Source organism: Cavia porcellus, unplaced genomic scaffold, assembly GCF_034190915.1.
Source record: "Cavia porcellus strain 051 isolate PalLab524CR breed Dunkin Hartley unplaced genomic scaffold, mCavPor4.1 scaffold_8, whole genome shotgun sequence".
Classification (NCBI taxonomy): Eukaryota; Metazoa; Chordata; class Mammalia; order Rodentia; family Caviidae; genus Cavia; species Cavia porcellus.
The window spans coordinates 88,139,644-88,162,484 of NW_026947491.1; the positions used below are offsets into that span (position 1 = coordinate 88,139,644).

The 22,841-nt window shown below is 38.1% G+C and overlaps 1 protein-coding gene across 23 annotated transcripts in view; it reads right to left on the reverse strand.

Moving 5' to 3' along the window:
• The window catches only part of Anks1b (ankyrin repeat and sterile alpha motif domain containing 1B), a 1,068,230-nt gene that overhangs the window by 358,017 nt on the left and 687,372 nt on the right, over positions 1-22,841 (reverse strand). For 22 of the 23 annotated variants that reach the window (XM_063255413.1, XM_063255397.1, XM_063255399.1 and 19 more), the window contains one exon: positions 10,550-10,656. In XM_063255413.1, the coding sequence (XP_063111483.1) occupies positions 10,550-10,656 (107 nt within the window). Of the gene's footprint in view, positions 1-10,549; positions 11,153-22,841 lie in introns of those variants that run through there. The other variant, XM_063255400.1, reaches the window with a different exon arrangement.

Here is a 22,841-nt window from a genome sequence, read left to right on the forward strand (position 1 = left end):
ATTCTTCCTAAGAGGACTTTTTAAAGTCCTGTCCTATGCAATATGTCTTTTGTGGCTCTGATTTTACAGAAGGAGTTCTTATTGCACTCTTAAGTGGCTTCTAGTTTGCCAAAACTAGTAGTTATTTTTCTAGTCTCATGTTACTTGACTTCTCATGAGCAATCTGCACAACTGGTCACTTTCCCATGGAACAGAGTATGAAGGATCAGAAGAACATATAGGTGCTAACATATCAGAGATGTCACTTAAGGTGAATGTGTGGTCTGAGGGTCCAGGTCTGACTGTGAAACTGAAGGGCAAGCCCACAAATGCAGACACTTTTAAGAAGTCAAGTTATTAAGGAAGACAAGTGAGTAGGTAGAGTCTAGAGCAGAAAGAGAACAGAAAGAGGGTTTTGGAAAAAAAAAAAAGATGCTATATCCTAACTAACTTGGAGGTTGCAGAGAAGGCTTACCAAATTTCAAACCATATATGCAAGAACTAAACATAGAATCTATTTATTCTGTCTTCCAGATTGAGATAATGTATATGTAAGAGTTTTTAAAACTGTAAAGCACAGTAAAAATTTAATTTGGTTTTTTTCTTTCCTTTATATCAAAATTACTTACAGGAAGTCATTGGGTTGCGTTTTTTAACTAAACAACAAACCCATCATCCCATTTTCCCCCAAAATAATCTTGTTATTCTCAGCAGTTCTTAAATGATTCAATTGATGAGAATAATCTTTTGCTATTTCCTCTTGAAAGAGTGAGGGATTTCTGGAGTTGATGTTTGCCAGCCTGAATGTTACTATTAATTTGTTCTAGGGTAGCAGATAACTGGACATGCTATCTCATTGTGTAGGCCTGATGAATATTAAGTGTTCAGCTCTCTCTTTACAGCATTACTCCTTTCTGATAAAAGGATGTGTAATAGAACTGCTGTCAAATAAACTTGACATACTTTAGTTTCTTGGCCTTGAATTCCAAGATCTTCAAACTCTAAAAGAACAAATTAATTCTTCCTACCACCATCTACACGGATACTGGCTGACAAATGCAAGACATTCCCCCAAAGCTATTTGTATGACTCCTAATCATTTTGCTTGGTCTGAGAGAAAGTTAAAGTACTTACAACCTGAGATTTTGTGCATTTAAGAAGCAGAAATCAATGTTCTGATGTTCACAGTTCTATTCTAACCAGACACCTATGCAAAACATTCATTTTAATTTTCTCCCTTTCTTGTATGTGGACTCTTCCACTCATAGGGAGAGTTGTAGGGCTCTCATTTCTCAATGCTGTTGTAGATCACAAGCAACTCAAAAGTGGACAGTTTCCAGAGAGTGAAGAACATGGTACTCACAGACTAGTTAGGTAGTCTGACATGAAGGCAGGAGCAGGCCGGTTAAGAACTGTGTATGCTATTGTTACCACATTTGTCTAGCCTGAGTGCTTTTATGGATAAGTGTTTATAGCCATTTATTGTGATAACTCATTGTACCTTTAAAGGGTTATTATTGAAGCACAAATCATGTCTTCCCTGAACACTGCTACTGCTAAGTGCACTGCCTTCTGTATGCATCGAAGGACTTCACTCAGAATGTCCCACAGTCAGAGCACAAATGACCTGGAAGATCATCAGTATTTTTATGATGCTGTGTAGGGTTAGAACATTCCTCAGGCTAGACTATCTGATCTCTGAAAGAGACAGATGTTTCCTTCTCATCTCTGCTCTTGGTACCTTTCTGAATCCTCATTTCCCGAAGAACAAGGAAACTTACGCTGTTGCTTTGGTTTGTGGAGACCCATACCTTTCTCAACTCATCCAGATATTCTGCAAGTAACTCTTTGACATTTTTTCCTTTGGATTCAGATTGACCTGGACTTGACTCTTGAGTGCTTTGGGCCAGACATGTAGAATCTCTATCACTAAAGTTAGTCATTTGTAAAAAATTAGGAATAATATATTTCATAACATTTGTGGGAGAAGTAATGATAATGTTTGTAAAAATATGTAAGAGTTACTATATGAAATTGATTATATTTTTCTATAAAGTATTACTTGCTAATCATCTATTTCCTTGGGGCTCTTATTTCAGATGGTCATTGACTATAAAGCTGTCAAGCCAAAGAATGTTTTTTGTAAATATTAATTATTTGGTAGCAAGCAGAAACTGTAAAATAAAACACAGGGCTACAGGTGTAAAAGTTCTCAGTTCCAGCTTTGCTGGTGTTATATTAATTAGCAATATGATTCTGTATATGGTTACTTCCTTATGAAAAACTTGTAAGTTATCAAAAGCTTGCATTTATCATCAATGGAAGAATAACAGAGTCTTTAGACATTTAAAATCTCAAGTAAACACCAAGATTACAGATTTCATTTAATTAGGCAAGTATTTACCTTGTGACTATCATGAAATATGCTCAGCAATGGAATGGCTAATAAAGGATATATACGTACATGTTTATTGAGGAGCTTTAGGAGTTGAACTGTGTCACCCCTAAGTTTATATTTTGCGGACCTAACCTAAATATCTGCATGAGGCAAAAGAGAAAGAATACTTTGGGACATGATCTGATTGGGAAGTAGGGACTTCCCAGAGAGAAGCAAGTAAAAATGAAGTCATTAGGATGGGCCCCTATCCAACGTGACTGCGCTATAAGAAGAATAAATTTCGATATGGATATGCACAGAGGGAAAATAATGTAAAAACACGTGAAGAAGATGGCCATCTGCAAGAAGGCAGGCTCAGAAGAGATCCTTTCCTCATGGTCATCAGAGGAGCCAACCTTGATCTCGGACATCATTTCCAGAACTAGGGATGACCACAAGCAAAAGGGAAGTGTGTAGCTGTTGGACAAGAGAGTCCCATCTTGGTTACAGTAGGGACAGGTCTCCTTGAGAAGCAGAGGGGAGGATGAGCAAAGCTGAGAAGCATTAAGATAAAGAAGTCCTTCAAAGGACCTGAGAAGTATAACAAACTTCATACTGGAGCCAGTGCCTTCTCTAGTGTCTGCAATATGGAAGTGGCTCTTGGGAAATATTTGTTGCATAAATTAAGGGAGAAATGATGAAATTGTATGATTTTACTGAATTGAGCAGGGATGTTTTGGCCCAAGAAGTTTCGTTCTACCATCCTGTCTTTGCTGGGGTTTTATGAAACTGTTGAATCTCATTCTCTTTATTTATAAATATGGAGATACTAATATTTAATGACAGATTGATGGTGAGAATTATATGAAACAATTTACCTAAAACTATACAGAACTTTCAAACCCCATTCAATCGGTATTTATTGAGAAACTACTATATTCCAGGCACTGTGGTAGATTTTACAAATGCAAAGATAAACAACCCAGTTTCTACCATCAAGAATCTTCCTTTCTAGGGTAAAAGCAGATATCTGAAGAGACAAAATAATTTCCATGCAATATAATAAGGACTAGCAGTGGGCTAAAAACAGGGTGCCATGGGTACACTGAGAAGGGGCCGTATGTCAACCAAATGACAGGATAGTATTAGGGAGTATTTCCTAGAGAAAGTGATACTTAAGCTGATTCATGAACAATGATGCACAATTAGGTGAGGAGGAAGAAAAAGGGATTCTACACAGAGGGACTAACAGACTTCCTCTGCAGCTGTGTTTTTCTAGTTCCCATGCCTGTGCAATTCCCTTTCCAAAAATATTCTTTGGTCGGCTTAGTTAGAGAAAAACACTCTTGCTGGCTCTTATCAGACTCTTGAAGGCTGGCTCTTGCTCTAACTGTCCTGTTACTGGCTGGGCTATCAGCCTTCAGGCACCCGTGTGAGGTCACCTGCCTGACTGCCCACTCCCCTCCTCCTTCCCGCCTTCCTACCCCATTTGTTTCCTTCTTCCTCCACTGACTGGACACGGCTTGTGTCTACATGTGTACACCATGTGCTGGGCCCAGAGGGAGGTAACGAAAGTGCATTTCTAACTCTTGGGGAGCTCAGAATTCAGAGAAGGCAGCAAACTAGAGCTCACTGATCTTAGCTGCCTGTTTTTATAAAGTTTTACTAGAAACACAACCACACTGACATTGTCTATGACTTTTTACATGCAACAACAGCAGAGCTGCAGAAAAAGACAGTGTGGCTGCAAAGTCTAAATCATTTAGTACGTTGTCTTTTATGGAGAAAGTTTGCTAAACCTCATTCTAGTGTTTGTGCATGCAGAAGTGGTGGGGTAGACAGACAAATATATGGATGATGTAATTTAGTAAAATAGTTTTAAGTCAGGGTACTCTAGAAGAAGGGTTCTTAACCCATATTAGGGCAGTCAGGAGAGAACTGAGAAATTACAACCAAGAGAAAATGAAACAAATTAAGATGGGTTATATGCTTGTACCAACTGCCCACAATGAAAGCAATATTACATACTGCAGACATGGACTAATAAAGAAAAAGAAGTTACAACAAAACTACGAACTAAAGAGTTAAGGGAGAAGAAAGATTCTCGGCAGAGAGTCACATGTGCAAGAGCCAGGCGCTGGAAGAAAAGCACGCAGTTCCCCTCTGCACCGAGGAAGTGGTAAGAGGTAGGGTTAGGGGATTAGGTGGGATCAGGTCATAAGGGATTCTGAACAGAGAATTTGGAAACATCTTACTATCTCCTGTAGGTGACTGAGAACCTATGGAGTATTTTAAGCAGGATAGTGCTCAAGCACTCGACTGCAGTAACAGTTAACATTTGTTGAGCACTCTATACCAGATCTGTGCTAGTGCACTGCATGAATATTCTTATATGAAAATGAGGACTGAGTAGTTGTACAGCACTGGAAATCAGGTAGAAAGAGAAATAAAGAGGATAAACCCGAATCCCAGGGAACCATCCCTGGGGATGGAGACATACAGTGCCAGTCGTATTTAGGGGCATGAAGAGGATTAGGAGAACAGAGGTGACTGAGAAGGCAGGGAAATTGCCATTGAACCCAAACAGGAAGTGAATAACACCAAGGAGGGGAGAGAGGAAGATCAGATCCTGTAAAGAGGCAAAGAGAAGTGAGTGTGAGAGAAAGTGGGTACAGATTTGTCGAGAAGGAGACTACGGCTCTCTTAGAACAGCACACTGTTGGCAGGAGGGCTGCAGACAGGTTGAATTACTCAGAGGTTCAAGGGGTGACTGGAGGTGAGAAAATGGAGGTCACCACACTGCACACTCGCTGGAGACATGTCTCCTTTTAAAGAAGAAAAGGAATGTGCCGCTGGCTGATTTTCTTAAAGTTAGTCAGCAGTTCAGCAGTTTTAGTTACTTTTCTGACTCATAAGGTAAATTCCTCATTCTAAATATCTGGTCACTTGCAGCAATTCTAAGGATCAAATTATGCAAATATGCTGCATGACTAAATTAAAGGTCCATTCATGTGAGTATTAGTAATGGGAGTTACATTCCTGCAGTATTAGAAAATGGGGCACTGAATTTCTGTGCTTAAAAATTTAACCAGAGAACTTCCAGAGAAAGGAAAAAGCTCTTTTCTAGATAAGAATTGTAGCTAACATTTTCCCTACAAGCCTTTTTCCCCACATGGTCATTTCTACACATGCCCTCATTTCCAACTCTCTGCTGCATGAGCAATCAGTGCTCTCCCAAGGCTAACGGGATACACGAGGGCAATTAATAGGTCTGCCAGCATCAGTGCTGTACCCTGCATCTTATAGGAGCTCAAAATATTAAGAACCACCCAAAGAATATTTCTTCTAGATCCCTCAATAGATTGATTTTACAGATGAGTAAACCAAATCATAGAAGAGCAGGCTGTGCAAATGGGCAGTCACTCTGGCTCTCTCTCCCACCACCGCCAGGCTGTTGTTGCTATTACTTTTGCAATTAAGCTGTTGTCCAGATAAGGAGTCACTCTCTTTTGGCACTGACTTTTAGATACCAACAGATTTTATATGTCAGCAGTTGAAAAAATTTACGTGTATTTTTTTTTTTTCCAAAAGTACGTTTGTGACTACTGTCCTAAACAGATTTGGAGAGGCACGGCTGCATGTGAGACAGAAGGGCACCTGCTCCACTCAAAACTGAGCCCTCTTCAGAAACAGGGCGCTGCAGGGACTGGGACAGGTGTTTTTCTTTAAACCTTTGAATCTCAGTAATCTCATAAAATTTTCTTAAATGGTATGATAACAATATTTACCCTTTAGAGACATTTATTTTTCTACTTTACACGTTTAAGTTCTTACTTTGATCATGATGTGCTACTAAGAGAGCTAAATGATAATTTTATCAGACCAGCTTAAATTATGTTCTTATATATAAACAAAGTGGAAAAGTGATCAAGTCCATTAGCCCATAAAATGCATGGCTGAAGTGGAGGAGGGAGTTTCAATTAAACATGTACTTGTAAGTTCAATCTTGCTTGAATCTTGTGTTCAAATGGATGACATGTAAGAGCTCTGTGCTCCATTTCAGTGTCTAACAGGCACTATTCACTTTGACCTCCAGCAAGGCCTTTATGAATGCTTTCCAACCAAGTGTACAAAAATAACAACTCATGTAGAGCTGTCAGTATATTTTTATATCTTACTTTGTATAGGCTACATTTCCAACATTTTAGTAACAGTCCAATCATCTAATGCCAACAGGAGATGCTAATAAAATGAGTTGATATAATTCCATTCTACCCCCTTTTTTTTGTTAGCATTTACAAATATAACTATTGGCTAGTTATCATGGTGGAGCTATGAGTCAGTCCTCCTCAAAGTAATACAAGGAAGGATATATATATATATATATATATATATATATATATATATATCTTTACTTAACTGATATACAGATACAGATATAGATATCAGTGCTGCAGATTAATCTCAGGGCTTTGTGCACACTAGGCAATTGCCAGCCCAGTATAAACTTCTTAGTATGTCTAGAGACTACAAATCTGCTATAATTCTGCTAAGGGTGGATGTTACCAGTACATTTATTTTCCTTCAGTTTGTGCTGTGACAGGTTTTACATCTTCTATTACCTACTGTAATTTAATGCTACAGAAATTCTTGCTAGTAAGCACATACGGTAAATGATGATTATATGAAAAGACAAGGGACAAGAGCTCTGTGATATAGTGGGTGAGTGCACGTACGCTACTTGTGCATGCACATGAAGGAACATGTGTGACATGTAGCAAATGAAATGTAAGGTCTGAGAGCAATACTACATCTTTTTCGAGGTTAAGGATCATTTCTTGTTCACTGTTACATCCCTAGTACTTGACGCTGTATCTGGCACATAGCAAATTTTATGTTGCATGAAAGTGTGAAGGTTACTAGCATTGCAGGTTCGCCCCCCTGGCAAAACCAGAATTTCACTTAAAAAGGAGACTGCAGGTCCACCTACAGCAATCTATGTATTTGGCTTTCTAGACTGAATTCTATGCACACAGCACATGCTAGGGGTTATAAAAAAGGCAAGGCAATTGAATACTCAGAATTGGGACTTGAGGAGCTTCCAGTTTAGTTGAGGAGGTAAGATAAGCATAGGTGAAGACTTAACTCCTAATTCCAGAGGAAGAGTAGAGGCATGAGAAATGCACATGAGTGCAGGCTGCTGTGGACAGGAGTCCTTAAGGAAAGCTATGTAAATAAGGCAAAAATTGCCTTAGTCTTTTAAAAATTAAAGGTGCGGGAGGGAACAGTATGGAAGGAGGGGAGAGAGAGAGACGAAGGAGCAATATAGAGACAGGAATAGATAGCTTGAGGCTTAAAATTTAGGAAGCAGTCATTAGACTTTAAAAAAATGGTGGAAGAAACCAAGATAGCAAGGAAATAGTTAAGAATGTACTTTCAGTATAATGATCACTTCATACCTAAAATCTCTGCTGGGAAAACAGAGTACTGTGGAAACTTAGCTGTACTGTATACGCTCCAACTTGGGGAAAAGCAGTGAGATGTATGTAGAGGACTCCCCGGGCTGGCAAGCAGAAGGAGATGTGCCTCAGCAGGAGGGGTGATGACCTATGACTTTAGAGGGGAGGGTCAGGCGGGGTGAGGCCCTGGGAAGATTTAAGACACAAGATTCTGTTTTGTAATGGCTATGATTTCAATACAGACCTGACTTTCTCAAAGTCTTAGGTGACCTGAGCTACTTTTATAGCTATTTTCATACCAATTTCCATTTGTTGGATATTTTTAAGGATTCAAAAGGGTCTAATCTGTGTGTACAACTATTCTTCAAACAAGAATGAAATGCAGAAAGCAAATGTTCAGAATTTTGAGTCAAAGAAATGAAAAATTATTTTGCACGTCTATAAAATCAAGGTTAAGTGTTAAGAACCTTAAGGAATAGCAATAATTAGATGTTTAAAAGTAAGTGAGTGCGTAGAGGAGAGTTCATTTTTAATGATGTTTAGGAACTGATATAAGTAATTTATATAAAGTTCATCATAGCCAGAGATAAAACATCTGTATATTGTGTTTATGTGTGAGCACACATAGAACTGATCTAATAAAACATTTTCTAATGCTTTCAAAAGTATTTTACTTTGAAAGTTACTTATATAGACCCTTCAAACTCAAATTCACTAATGAAATAACGATTGATGAAAAATTAGCTCCCAAGAATTTCCTAAATAAAGCATATCTATGTATAGATGCACCATGACGCTTCAAACATTAATTATATCCTCTTGATGTCTACTATCTTGTTCTAAAGAGCTAATCGGACCAGCACCACATCATAGTTAATAGGACTGTGGTGCTCGTTGCTTAGGCAACAGGATGAATAAATGCAGGTCAGAATGTGCTTCAAGAAAAACAAAAGCTAGAATGTGATATCAAGTGGAAACTAAGCAGTCCTAACAGATATTTTATCACATTAATGAAGCATGTTTCTTAAAGTGGGCCAATCATATTAGTATACTTTAAAGTTTATAAGTTTATGAGAAACTAGATTATAGAAATCAATAAATAATTTTACAAAGAGAGAGATTAATTTCTGTTGACACTGGTAGCAAATAAATGGGGTTTAATAGCATGTAAAGCACTAATTGATGACATCATTTTATGACTTGCTTAATTTTCATAAAATGTAGAGATAAGGAGAAAAAATAAAGATGCTGAAATGTATAATAAACACACATAATGACGAGATGACTTAGTTCCTCTAATTCTTAATGTCATCTGTTTAGTGTCCTAAACCTGCCTTGAATCTACTCTTTACATTCTAAGACTTTCACAGAAATCTGAGAACTTTCACTTCTTTCCTGTTTCCTACTTTGATAGCCACAACATCTCATCTATCTCTACCCTGTGACTGTACTTGATAAACACAGAAAAATAACAACAGCGTATCTCATTATTTTAAAAAAATGCTCATAAAGGGTTATGAATGCACTATTATTTCAAATTCACATGCCTCACTGCATTTATGACTTTTTAAAAAATCTTGTAAGCATATACATTTTTGGAGAAGAAGCAGAAGTTTAGGATTTAAATAATCTTCAAATTTTTAATAGTCAAGTCAAGGCTAGAAAAAAAATCGTTTCAAGTGGCAATAAAAAGATCTGACCAGCCCTAAGTTTTGTTCTGATCAGTCTGGTATTTGCAAGCTGCAGGTGTCAGCCCCTGCATGTTATTTAGGAACAGCTATTAATTTTTCCTACCAACAGTCTGTCTGCTACATGCCTATGTTATGTAGGTCTCTGTCAATTTAGGGGTTAGGGATAAGTGTTGGGACCTAGGAAAAGTAACAGGGCTGTGACGTAACCTACAAGGGACGCTGATGAGCGCTGGGGGAGGCATGGAAAGGATGAGAAAGCTAGATTGTCTTCTGCACGCCCCCCTTCCTCTTTCCTCACCCACATGCACCCCAGTGGGAAGTTTGCACACGCCAGGTTTAGACTGCATGTAGACTAGGATTCAGAACTACATGAATACACTTAGTACATCAACCCCTCTTCCTAAATACTGCCGGCTAATTGACCGAAATGTTTGTCTTCCACCTAAAGAAACAAACAATAAATACTTCCTTGCTCTTCAATCAGCATGTGTAAGTAAGTGAATGCTCTCCGTAATTGACCGTCTGAAACACTTTGCTAATGAACTGAAGGTCGTTCGCATGATTTAAACTGCTTATTGAACAATTATCGGAGAAAAATGATCTTCACAGCACCAGCATAACAAATTGTCTAATTAATCACTAAATGTTGACGCTCAAGTGAAATGATATGTTTTAGGAATCAAGCATTAGCTGAAGAGTGATACAATCTAACTGGTATTCTAAGATTGCAGATTTATAAAAACACATGCGAAGAATGACAGGGAGAATAGAAATGTTACTCTTCTTTCACTGCCTATAAATAGTACTCTCCTGCTTCATTCACAGAACACACATGTATATGGACGCATTCAGATCTCATTTTTCAGCAAGTGTCTATATGGACACAGCAAGTTCAGTGCTGCGGGCATCCAATTTTCTGATGCAGTTACACACATAAAAACTGATCGGTTTCGGTGCGAACCAGGCTGCCTCTGAGCCATGTAAGACACATAGGAAGCAAAGACAGACAAAAGGCAGCTCCGTGGACACAGAGAGCATCTTACCATGAACTGCACATTGTCAAATCCATTAGCCATCAGGTGGTTCTCGTACTGAGGTAGCCCAATACTTTCCAACCATTGTCCTACTGTTTGCACAGGGCATCTGGGTCCTGTAAGAGGATGAAGAGGGAAGCGTTTAAGCAGGGAGTAGCCGTCCACTGGGTAATAGCGGTAGTCCTGGGCTGAGAGGTGGCATTGCCACATCATGCTCCTGGGAAAGTTGCTATCAAAGGAGCCCGCCAGCTTGACAGATTAATGTTCTCAGCGAGAGAGCAAAGTCAGAAGTAAAACATAGTTTGCCAGGCAGGCTGTGGAGTCTGACTTGATCCTAGCTCCACATTTCTTACATATTAATCTTTACTACCGACCAGTACGTCATACAGCCCCCAAAACCAGGCAGCAGAAGAAGGCATATCAAGCTGTCAGCTTAGGCTGGTCCGCGTTCTGTGTGATTGTTGGAGTACTCCACAATGAGCGATGCACGGCCAGCAGCCAGAATTCTTTTTATCAAGTACTCCTACACTCATCAGTATGCAGCTCCATGCTCCTTGCTCCCCCTCGCTCGCTCCCCTTCATTACCCAGCCCAGGCTACACCTCGCATTTTCAATAATAGCCATCAGATAAGGCAGATTTTTTTTGTCTGCAAGCTGTAAGCCTGCTGCTGCTGCTTCCTCCTACACACCCATCCAAGCGTCAATCTTGAATGATGAGAGCAGTCAAAACAAATGCAGAAAATAGCAAGACTCAAAAGCAAACCAAAGTGCTTAAATATGAATTGAATCTTCATACTGGTTATACGTTACCGGGCTATTTGTTGTGGAATTTTACCTTTCAAAAGACACCAGGAAATGCAAAGCTGAAACTGTAGCTTATAGCTCACTACCGGTCCCCTCTTCCCTTTCTTTTTTTTTCTATTCCTTTCTGCTTCTTTTTAAAATGCGGCACAGATAAGGTTTGGGGATCTAAAGCTTTACAGTGTTTAGAGAATAATTACTCTTTCGCTTTACCACGCTGTCTCAAAACGAACCTCTCTGAGATATTTTTCTTTCCTTTTTGAATTACTGCAACATACAGAAACTGCATCATAATCTTGAAGTCAAGATAATTTGTTCCTCATTTGCAAGGGCTTCTTCCAAACACAAATATTATTAGACATGAGAAATCCTTTCCCTGCCTGATATTTATAAGCCTATCTACCAGGGTTACCATTTTAAAATAGCTATAAAGGTAACATTAACTGAGAAGACTTTTTTTTGTAATACAGAAAGGGAGCCCCATTCTCCAAAAATAATTCAAGAATAACAGATGCAAATGTCTGTGTTTTACTGAATGGAAGATATACTAATTTATTTAATAATTAGAAGAAACCAGAGATTAATAATAGAACCCACAGGACTACATCATCATCAGAATAGGTTCTGAAAACTGGGAGAGAGCAGGCAGAAAGGTGAATCAAACCTCTCTCCAAAGGGAGGAATCCCTTGTAACAATGACGAACATCATTCAACTTCTGCTTGGATCCTGCCTGTGATGGAGTCCTAACCGCTCATCAGATAGCCTCTATTTATTAGAAAAATACTTCACTTCCTACCTTACTCCCGCTATCTAGCTCCAGCTTTGCCTTTGAGTCATGCAGATTAAGAATGGTGCCTCTTTCGCATAAAGAGGTTTAAAAATTAAAGATAACCTCTCACCTCCCCACACACCCCAAACAGCACCTGGCATATAGTAAGTGCTCAAGAAATACTTATTGAATAGATGGAGTATCACATTTCTTCTTCTCCTAACTCTCATCTTTCCATTCTCTTTCTCTTCTTAAGGGCATCGTCCATCTCATCCGCACAGACAGTAACCCTCACACCACCTTGTACCTCTCCTTCACGCCTAACATCAGCCCCGAGTTTCAGCCGTCCTCGTCCCAGTGCCCGCCACCCATGCTTTCCACTCTATGTCCTAGTTTATGTTTGTGGAACCTCCATCTACTTTGATTTTGCTCTCTTTTGTAGGTTTTAACTTTGCCCTCAAGTCTCTGAATTCTTTATTTTTCTAAATAAGTTGAAACTGGTCCTACTGCAGCAATGACTTCTGTACTGGTCTTTCTCCCTTTCATATTTTTAAAAAACTTGAATACATACACATGGGTATCAGACAATTTCCAACACATAATTTTGATGAGTATTCCCTGCTTCAAATATCCTTCTGTGGTTAATTTTTTTAACTGTCATAATAGACTCCCAGTTCCTTTGGTGACTTCTGGGTTGCTTCACGATGAGTCCCCGTTGCCCTTGACACCTTCCCTTGTCCCACCTTTGAAGGTGTCCCTTCCACAGCTCTGCAGCAGGGAGGATACTCCTGGTCTTAAAACCTCTTCATGAAACCTTTCTAATGTCCTTCCCAACAGGAAGACATCTCTTATTTTTTTCTCTTAAATGACACTTTAGACATTTTTCTGTAACAAATATTTTCTACCATACCTGATAATTACTTGTGTACAACTCATTTCTTGAAAGCAAGGAATATGCCGTGTTAACATTGCACATATTAAGGCTTCAGTTTGCACTTGCTAAACAACATACTGTAATTTCATAATCCAAATTACAGATGGTCTCTTATTTTCAGATTCAATTTTTTAATCCCCCAGAAGTCTCTGAATTCTTCAAGAAAAAAAGGGAAGATATATCTTTGGTTTTTACATAGAATTTTGGGGTCTAGATTTTTGGTGATCACCTGCCTTCTTATTTTGAGTAAGTATCCATGGGTGAATTGCATTGTACCTAATTAGAATTTATTCCTGATTGGTTATACATTTTTTATTTTGATATGGTGGAGGTCAGACCTTGGCCTGCTTGAATACTAGATTCTACAACTGAGCCGTACTCCCAGCCTTGTTCTAGATCTTTTTAGAAAAGCAAAGAATTTGTAAAAGTGAATGAATCACTTTTAGTATGTTCTAGGTGCTCAACATTACCTGCGTGAGACGCTGAAAACAAGATGCTATTCGTCCCTGGCTAGCTGTTACGCAAGAAGCTAAAGGTACGTCTCAATTACAGCTTTTCTTTGAGTCACATCCACAGTGTCCCTCCTGATCATTTTAAGGCATGAATAGGTAAATAAGCAATAAAAAACCCGAGTAAATATGACAACATTTTGGCTCAGCAAGGCATAAACTAAGTGGTGAGCTCCTTAAATTCTGTCTCATCTTTTAAAATGTAAACCAGGACCAAATGCCTAACAGAGCAAGCCATGACTCATCTTTGTCAAATGAGTGACTGAATGACATTAGAAACGGCTTCCCTGATAGTTTGACGTCTTAATAAATTGGAAGGGGCAATATTTCAAAGTTCAGACTACTGTAATAAAGCATAGCTTAGGGAGATTACTGGTTATGAAGTACTTTGAAATCTTTCTACAGCCTTTGCGATTTTCATTCTTTTAACTATTTTAAGCCTTCAGTTCTTATTTCATATGTTGGCAAAAGACTGTAACATAGATGAAAGGAGTTGGGAGAGGATGAGGTAGTGGGAAGTAGTCAAGGAAGAGGAAAAACCAAACCAACCAACCAACCAACCTGAGTCAGGTTCCTGGTTAGTGATTTTTTTATAAAGTGTTGTCTCATGAGCCGAACTTAACTCTGAGTCAGGTGCAAAGATCACTCTTTGGTAGTGTTTAAATGTATTCTTCACATATAACATTGTCTTGGAGTCTTAAAATTCTTAAAAGATAACAACCCATTATTGGGCAGGCACCTTCATTCAATTACAACTTTAAGCCCAAAAGCAAGAGGAGGAGGAGGAGGAGAAGAAGGTGAAGAAGAAGAAGAAGAAGAAGAAGAAGAAGAAGGAGGAGGAGGAGGAGGAGGAGGAGGAGGAGGAGGAGGAGGAGGAGGAGGAAGAGGAGGAGGAGGAGGAGAAGAAGGTGAAGGAGGAGAAGGAGGAGGAGGAGGAGGAGGAGGAGTAGAAAAAGGTGAAGGAGGAGAAGGAGGAGGCAGAAGAGGAGGAGGAAGAAGAAGAAGAGGAGGAAGAGGAGAAGAAGAAGAGACTGACAGTTATCCAGGGCTCTGATGTCCTGAATATTGTGGTACAGATTATTATTCTCTTTTATGGTAAGGAAACTGAAGCTTAAAGAATGAGACAAAACCAGGAATTGTCTTTGGTACAGTCTTGTAAAAACATAATTCAAGAGCTCCTCTCCAGGATGGCAGTGTAAGGAGATCCACAGAGCCAATTCCAGCACAGAAGCATAACTGCCCAAAATAAAACAAAAGCACCCCAAAACTCTAAAACTCAAAACAATAATGCAGAGTATCATTCAGAGTCTTTACAAATTGTCCTAAAGCCTCATAATGAATGAGGATGTATTTATTCAGAAAACCTACTAAATCTTGGTGGAACAAAAAGAGCCTGAGGCTTGCTACCACCCCTGGCACACCTCAAGGATGAAGCCTCCTTCCCTGCTCAGATCCCAGTCTGCGGCTCACAAGAGGTGGGCCAACTTCCCACCCTCCTCTCACTGTGACTGCAGAGATGAACTTCTGGCGACTGCAGCTCAGAAGTCAGGAGCTTCCTTCGCCCATCAGCGACTCTCTTCCTAACCCCCATTCATAAGGTGGAGAGTCTGTCCTGGTTTGAGGGGGTCAGTACACTGCCTGCCTCAAGGTGGAGGGCCCACGGTGGAAAGCTGAGAACACTAGAGGCTAGTGTGACTGTCCAGAGCTCAGCATAGTCCAGTGGCTCAGTGACTTTGCCTATTGGGAGAGTCAGTTGTCACAAAAGAAAGTTCTGAGCTGACAATTCATGGAGCCTAAGAGTCCAGCTCAAATTGTATACTTTAACTGTTAAAAATAACTGCATAATGTGGATGTATCACAGTTTAGTCAGTTCTTTGCCTATATCTCTAGGCTCAACCCTTTATTTTCAGATAACTGTAGACTCACATGCAGTTGAGAGAGAGAGAGAGAGAGACAGAGAGAGAGATTGATTCTGTATAAAAATCACCCATTCTTCCCTGGTGACACATCTTGTACAACTAGAGTACAATATTATAACCAAGTAAGTGGCACTGATAAAGTCACTGACTTACGTGGATCCCACCTGTTTTACATGCCCCTGTTCATATATGTGTTTAGTGTGATGCAATTTTTATCACATGTAAACCATCACTACATTTGAGATACAGACAGACCACAACGAGAATCCTTCGTGGCAGCTTTCTATAGCCATGGGCATCTCCTCCTTCTCCTATTCCATATCACCTAGCAACTACTAATCTGTTATTTATTTCTATGACTCTATAATGTCCAAAGTGTTACACGAATCGAGTCATATAAGGAATATACTCCAAGAATTGACTTATTCAGTGCAATTCCCCTGAAATCCACACAAATAATTCTGCATGCCAATAGCTTATTCTTCTTATTGTTCAGTAGCATTTATTATAGAAGTATATGCAGTTTGTTTAATCATTCAATCATTTTTTTCCAGAGAGGTTGCACCATTTTACACTTCTGTTAGCAATGCAAGATACTCTGTAAGCAACTCTGTATCCCTACTGTTCTAGTGAAGTTAGATATTCAAAATATTGTCTCCCTTCATTCTTCCTTTCCTACAACCCCATGTGACATCAGAATGCTTTTTATTTCCTCACTTGCCTTATTCTGATCCATTTTAGCTTTGTACAGTGGCAGTAGCATAGCCAATGAGATTTTGCCAAGGAGTCATTGTTTCTAGCTGATTCTTAATTTTGCTGGTAATCACTAAGTAAATTTTGTTCTAGTTTACTATCAGAACTCATTATAGTATTTCCATCTACTTAATAAATAATTTATCATATATGTTATTTTACACACACACACACACACACACACATACACATATTTAGTTTATCCATTTCAATTTGGGTTTAATTATTGTAAAGTTTCACAGGTTAACTCACATCCTTGTAACCATCTTTATCTTGAGATCTCCATTGTTACTGTTTTTGGTTTAGTTAAAATATTTTCAGAAATATGTTAAAATACATTTAGAAAATATTTTGAAGTGAATGATAACAAAAAGTTTAGCAAAAAATGTGAGGTATAGGTAAAGTGACAAATTATAGCACTAAATGCCTATATGAGAAATTAAGAGAACTTCTTATCAATAAATTATGCATCCACCCTTAAGACATAAGAAAAAGAACAAGTTAGACCAAAAGTAAGCAGACACACAGAAATAAAGATCACAGAAGAAAAAGAATGAAAAACAAAAAATCAATAGAAGGAAATCAGTGAGATCAAAAGGTGTTCTTTGAGATGATCAGTAAAATTTTTAACTTTAGACTACTGGTAAATCAACAATTCAGATGAAATTAACAAGTTCACTCTTGAGAAAGTTTGTAACTGAAAAGTTCTCTACCTGTAAAAGTCTTTTATTTGTAGTTAAAATATTTCCAAAAAGACAACTCCAGGGCTCAAGGGCTTTTATGAAATATATAAGCAAGAAATATTGTCGCCTATGCACAAATTTTTTCAGCAAATTTAAGAGACCATTTGCTAATTTTCTACTGAGCCAAAATCATTAACACCAAATTCAGACAAAGATATTGGATGAGGGATAAAGCTATATGTACCAATATCCACTAGACCCAGCTGTGAAGATTTATAACCAAATTTTGCAAACAATCTACAACAATATATGTATTCCAGGTAATTCAATGTGACCAATATTTGCTAGAGGTTCTAGCAGTACACAAATTCATGCATGATAAGTAAAAAATATATCTAAATTGGATAAAAATGTTTCTACACTTGATCTTAGCCAAAAGGCCAAGGAGGAATAAAAATGTTTCTATTCATTCATGACATGATTTTCTATTACAGAATCTTATGAAATTTACATAAAAATTAGGATTAACAGATGAGTGAGAATGGCAAGATTGCAGGATATAAAGTTAACAGACAAAAGAAATTGTATTTGTTTGCACTAAGTACCATCAAAACTTAAAATAAAAACCAATATACTATACAACAATATCCAAAACTACAAAATTGTAAGGAAAAAATATGCTCAAATTGTGACAGACTTTACAATTAAAATTACCAAACAGCAAGGAGAGATATTACATAGAACTCAAATAAATTGGAAACATAAACTATGTTTATGGATTGGAATAGACATTATTAATATGTCAGTTCTTCCCAAATGGATCTATAGATTCAATGCAATCCTAAGCAAAATTCCAGCAAGTACTTTTTGTTTTCACTAGAAACTGTAAATGTCATATGCAATGAAAACACTCATAATTTAATCTATCTAAATTTAATACTTTTTTTAAAGTTATGGTCATCAAGAAAATTAGGGTATTGATGTCAACATGGACAAAGGATCAAGACAAAAGAATAGAGGATTCATGAACTGGCTGATACTCAGATGGTCAATTAATTTTTGACAGGTGAAAAGTAATCCACAGATTTTATCATGTTGTAAAAATTCAAATTAAAATAACAGATTTTATCTTGCTCATGAAAGAATAGCAATCGTCAAAAAACCAGATAATAACAGACACTGGTGGGGCTGTGAGGAAAAAAGAACCTTCTACATGTTTGGTGGAACAATTGGAGTATTACTGTGGATGATGTAAAGAATGACTACGGGTGAACAGTTTCTTATAAAATTAAACATATAGCTGGGATTGGAAGCCCCATTTGTTCCAGCTATTCCACTTCTAGGCATATTCCCAGAAGAACTGAAAACATCATACCACAGTGATATATGTGCCCTCATGTTTATGGAAGCACAATTTGTAATAGCCAGATCTTGGAAACAGCATAAGTGTCCATCATCTGAGGAATGGATAAAAAAGTTGTGGTATTTTTATACAATGGAGTACTACTCAGCTATAAAGAAGGATCACATGGAGATATTTATAAATAAATTGGCACAGCTTGAGACCATACTCATAAGTGAAATAAATCAAACTCACATGTATGAACACTGAATAGTTTCCCTAATGTAAGAAATGATATAAATACATAACAGTATGTGGTAATCATGATTCCCCATTATATTGATTTGAAGCCTTATAATGTTTTCACTCATTAATTGGAATGATTTTATTCTGGTTGTTTGATTTTATTGTCTGTGATGGTATGAGCAGCTATGTTGTAGAAAACAAGACATCATAATAGCTTGTGCTGATTTAATATCATCTGACTCCATTGGTTTTATCATGTTGTATCTTATTGGATTTTATAATATGTGATAGTATAATCAAAACTTTTTATAGGCAAAGAGATAATATAGAAAGCATTGTTCATTTTCTCTTAGCTAGTTCTAAATACTGTGTAATACTTTCATCCTCTTGAATGGTTTCACACTTTCTTGATATGTTTGATGGTATAGTATATGAAGTTATACTCAAATATTTCAAGAAAAGAAATAATATGGTATCTTATTGGATTTTAATATGTGTGATAGTATAAACAATTTTTTAATGAAATGTGAGATAATATAGTAGCCATTGTTCATTTTCTGTTATTTGGTTCTGAACACCCTGTAATACTTTCATTCTCTTGAATCATTTTATACTATTTTGTTATGTTTGATATTATTTTATGTGAAGGTATGCTCAACTATTTCAAAGAAAGAGACATTATTATAGCTACTGTTAATATCCAGTTGTCTTGTGATGAAGTGCTGTGTTGCTTACATTATTCTGTTCTGATTTGCTTTGCTCTGCCCTCTTTTGTCTTAATCTCTTTAAAATAAAATAAAATTTTAAAAAAGTAATCCATTAAAACCTAAAATGTTAAAATTTCAAAAAGAAAATTTAGAAAAACAATTAAAGAAATCTTAAACTTAGATTGAGCAACAGAAGCATAACTATAGAAGGAAATTTGATAATTAAACATCAAAATTTTAAAATTGTGTAGCTGGGGTATAACTCAGTGATGGCACACTTGCTTAAAATTCTCAGGGATCTGAGATCAATTTCTAGACCTATGAAAAGAAAAAAATTTTTTTGAATTGTCTTTCAAAAGCATTGTTAGGAGAATGAAGAATCAAACCACTAGATGAGAACTTGTATCTGGAATACATTAAGAACTCCTAAAACTCAGTAATAAAACACACAAATCAATTTTTAAGTGAGTACATTTGGCATGATTCCATTACATAAAGTTTTAAAGAGTATATTCTCCTTTGTATGACACAAAACAGGTTGCTGGCTACCTGGGGATGGGAGGAAGAGCATGGGAGGGATTAACAATAGACTTGCAGAAACTTTTGGGGTGATACATGTGCTCATTTTCTTGATTGCGGTGATGATTTCACAGGTGTAGGAGTTTTCAAAAATCAAAGTGCATACTTGAAGAATATACAGCTTGTTATAGCTTGGTTATACACCAATAAACTTATTTCGAAAAGTTTTTAAAAATTGCCAAAGGACATGAGGAATGATGGTGAAGGGAAGTGGTTTATTTTAGAACAGTCAGGGATGCCTCTTTGAAGAGCAGAAATCTGAAGAGTCTAGCGTGTAGTTAGGGCGTGCAGCATGCCGCTCTGCAGGAAAAGAGTTCCAGAGTGGACAGTTCAGTCCAAAGTGCCATTGCTGCTTTCTTTATATTGCCCAAGGATCATGAGGAGCTATCTTAATTTTTATTTTTCCTTGTGGTGCTAGGGATGGAACCCAGATGTACGGCTAGGCAAACCCTTTACTATGGAGCTCGTTACTTTTGGCATGTTTTAGCATCAGTCCATCACACAGCCATGGAAAGCCTGAGAGATGAGATGAGTGTGTTCCTACAGCAGGACTATTGTAATTGCCTCAAACCACTATAGCTGGATACTATGATAGTCTGGAAACTATCATAATTGTATTACAATGAATCCATGAGTTTTAGTTTAGTTTTCTCATTAGATTTCTCTTAAAAGTAAAAGGCAGCCAATACTCTGGTTATGTTCAGGGATCTCTCAGTTGTTTGCTGGTTTCTTGGGGAGTGGGAAGATACTTCTTTTTTTACATTGCTCCAGAAAGAATACCTATCACCAAGGAATCAAAAACAAAACGAAACAAAAACCAAACCAAACCAACCAACCAACAAACAAAAACGCTAGCACAGGTGCAGGGGAAAGGAGTCCTTTTATATTGTCGGTGAGGATATAAACTAGTACAACCACTATGGAGCTCAGCATGGAGACTCCTCAAAAACTAAAACTAGGAATTCCACTTGACCCTGTTATTGCCCTTTTAGGAATCTTCCTGAATGATTTGGTCATAATATTACAGTGAAACAAGTATACTCACACTCATAACAGCACACTTTATAAAAATTAAAACTTGGAAACAGCCTGTATGTCCATCAACCAGTGAATGGATAAAGAAAATGTCATATTTACACACAATGAGGTACTACTCTGTGATAAAGGAGAAACTTGAGGCATCTGTAGGTAAATGCAGGCACCTTCAGGTCAAATGTTAAGTGAATGATCAAACAGATCAGTTTAAATAACACACGGTTTCTCCTGTAGAGAAACTCAAAATATAAATAAAAACAAAATAAAGAATACATAATAGGAAGTGAGGAGCTCTTTTTCAAATGGGAAGGGGAACAAGAGATGGAGGGGAGGGAAGGAAGAGAAAAAGAATTAAAAAATAGAGAACGTAAAACGTAGAAATATAGCTTTTCAAATTGGAAGGTGATTAAATGTGGAGGGAGATGGGAGGCTTAGGAGGGGAAGGGAACATATTAAGACGTATTATAGACATGTACACACTTTCCATGATACATGAAGTCATTATGTTCTACAAATATGAGCTAATACAAATACACTAACAGGGTCTGGGGATTTAGCTCAGCAACACAAGCATCTGCCTGGCAAGTGCCAAGTTGTGAGTTCGATTTCCCAGTACCAAAAACAAAAAAGAAAACAACAACAAAAATCTTTTAAAAATACACTAACAAAGAAAAGGGCTGTGGGTCTCAGGTTCACTGCTGCTTCGCGAGGGAGTGGAGCTTGTCCTCATTTGTCCTCTGCTCTCTGCCAGTGAGGACATAGTGAGAAGACCCTCACTGGACACCTGAGGCCAAGGTCTTGATCTGCAATCTCACAGCCCCTAGAATTGTGTGGAAAAAAATATTTCTGTTCCGCAAATTGCCTAGCTCAGGTATTTTGTCATATCTCATTTTATTAAATAACAGCAAACATGTATTGAGTATTCACTGTGGTCAGGTCCTGTTCTCAATGTTCTACATGGATTAAGTCAATTTATTTTCATGAATTAGTGGCACGATTGCTATCATCTTTATGGAGAAGGAAAATGAGATGCAGGCTATAAAGAGGTTATAAAGAAGCTGAAGTGAGTTGGAGCCCAACCCTAGCCTGGCTGCAGGGCCTACGGTTACAGCCACCATCTACCCTGCTGCTCACTTCCAGCAGCATAGGGCAGAACTGGCTCTTTGCAAGAGTGAGGCTGCTCGCTCACACACACTCCAGCAAGTTGGTTCAAAAGGATTTCTCAGGTTTTCGCTTGTGCAGTGTTTGTTCTGCGCTCTCCCCTTCCTTACATCCATTATCCTTGGCTTCTAATGTGAAAAGCAATGAGACAAAGCAGGAGGAAGTGACGAGAGGTGGGAGAAGGGCAAATCCTATCACTTGGGCATCTCTATTTCATGCCAACAAAGGGCTTTGCTGTAATCCTGAGACTGCAGCCTCAGTGTGGATTCCGCAGGGATGCTGGCTGGTCTGCCAGGCATGAATGCCCACACTGTGGCTCCAGGAAGAAGGCTGCCTAGCTGTGAGGGGTACAGCATGGAGATTGTGCACCCGGGCTCTGGAGCCCATCAGCCGGGTTGAATCTTGGCTCTTCTCCACTATTTAAATATTTGCTCCTTGTATTTTTCAATGGAGCAGTAGAAAAAGTAGCATTCAACTTGGGCAGATAGCTGGATTTTTGTTGTTTTTCTGTAAAGCGAAGGAAACACCCCATCTATCTTACAGTTTTCTTGAAATTGAAATGAAATTACACTTGAGAAAAAGCATGGAGATCCAGGAAGAGCTATTTCCCTGCCTGGGGCCTGTTACCGTCTTTACTGCTAGGAGAACATACAGCTACGCTGTCACGGAGACTGGTCTGCAGCCTTTAGGGCTTTCCCTTCCCCAGTTCTCTTTGTTTTCAGCAGATAAAAATGCATGAGCTAGCAGCCCAGCCAAGTAAGAGAGGAAAGCTGATTATACTGTGGAAGGATCAGAATCCCTAAATCCGTGAGGTCATTAGGGCTTCCTCTTATCTAATGTGCACCTACAGCCAGGTTTTTAG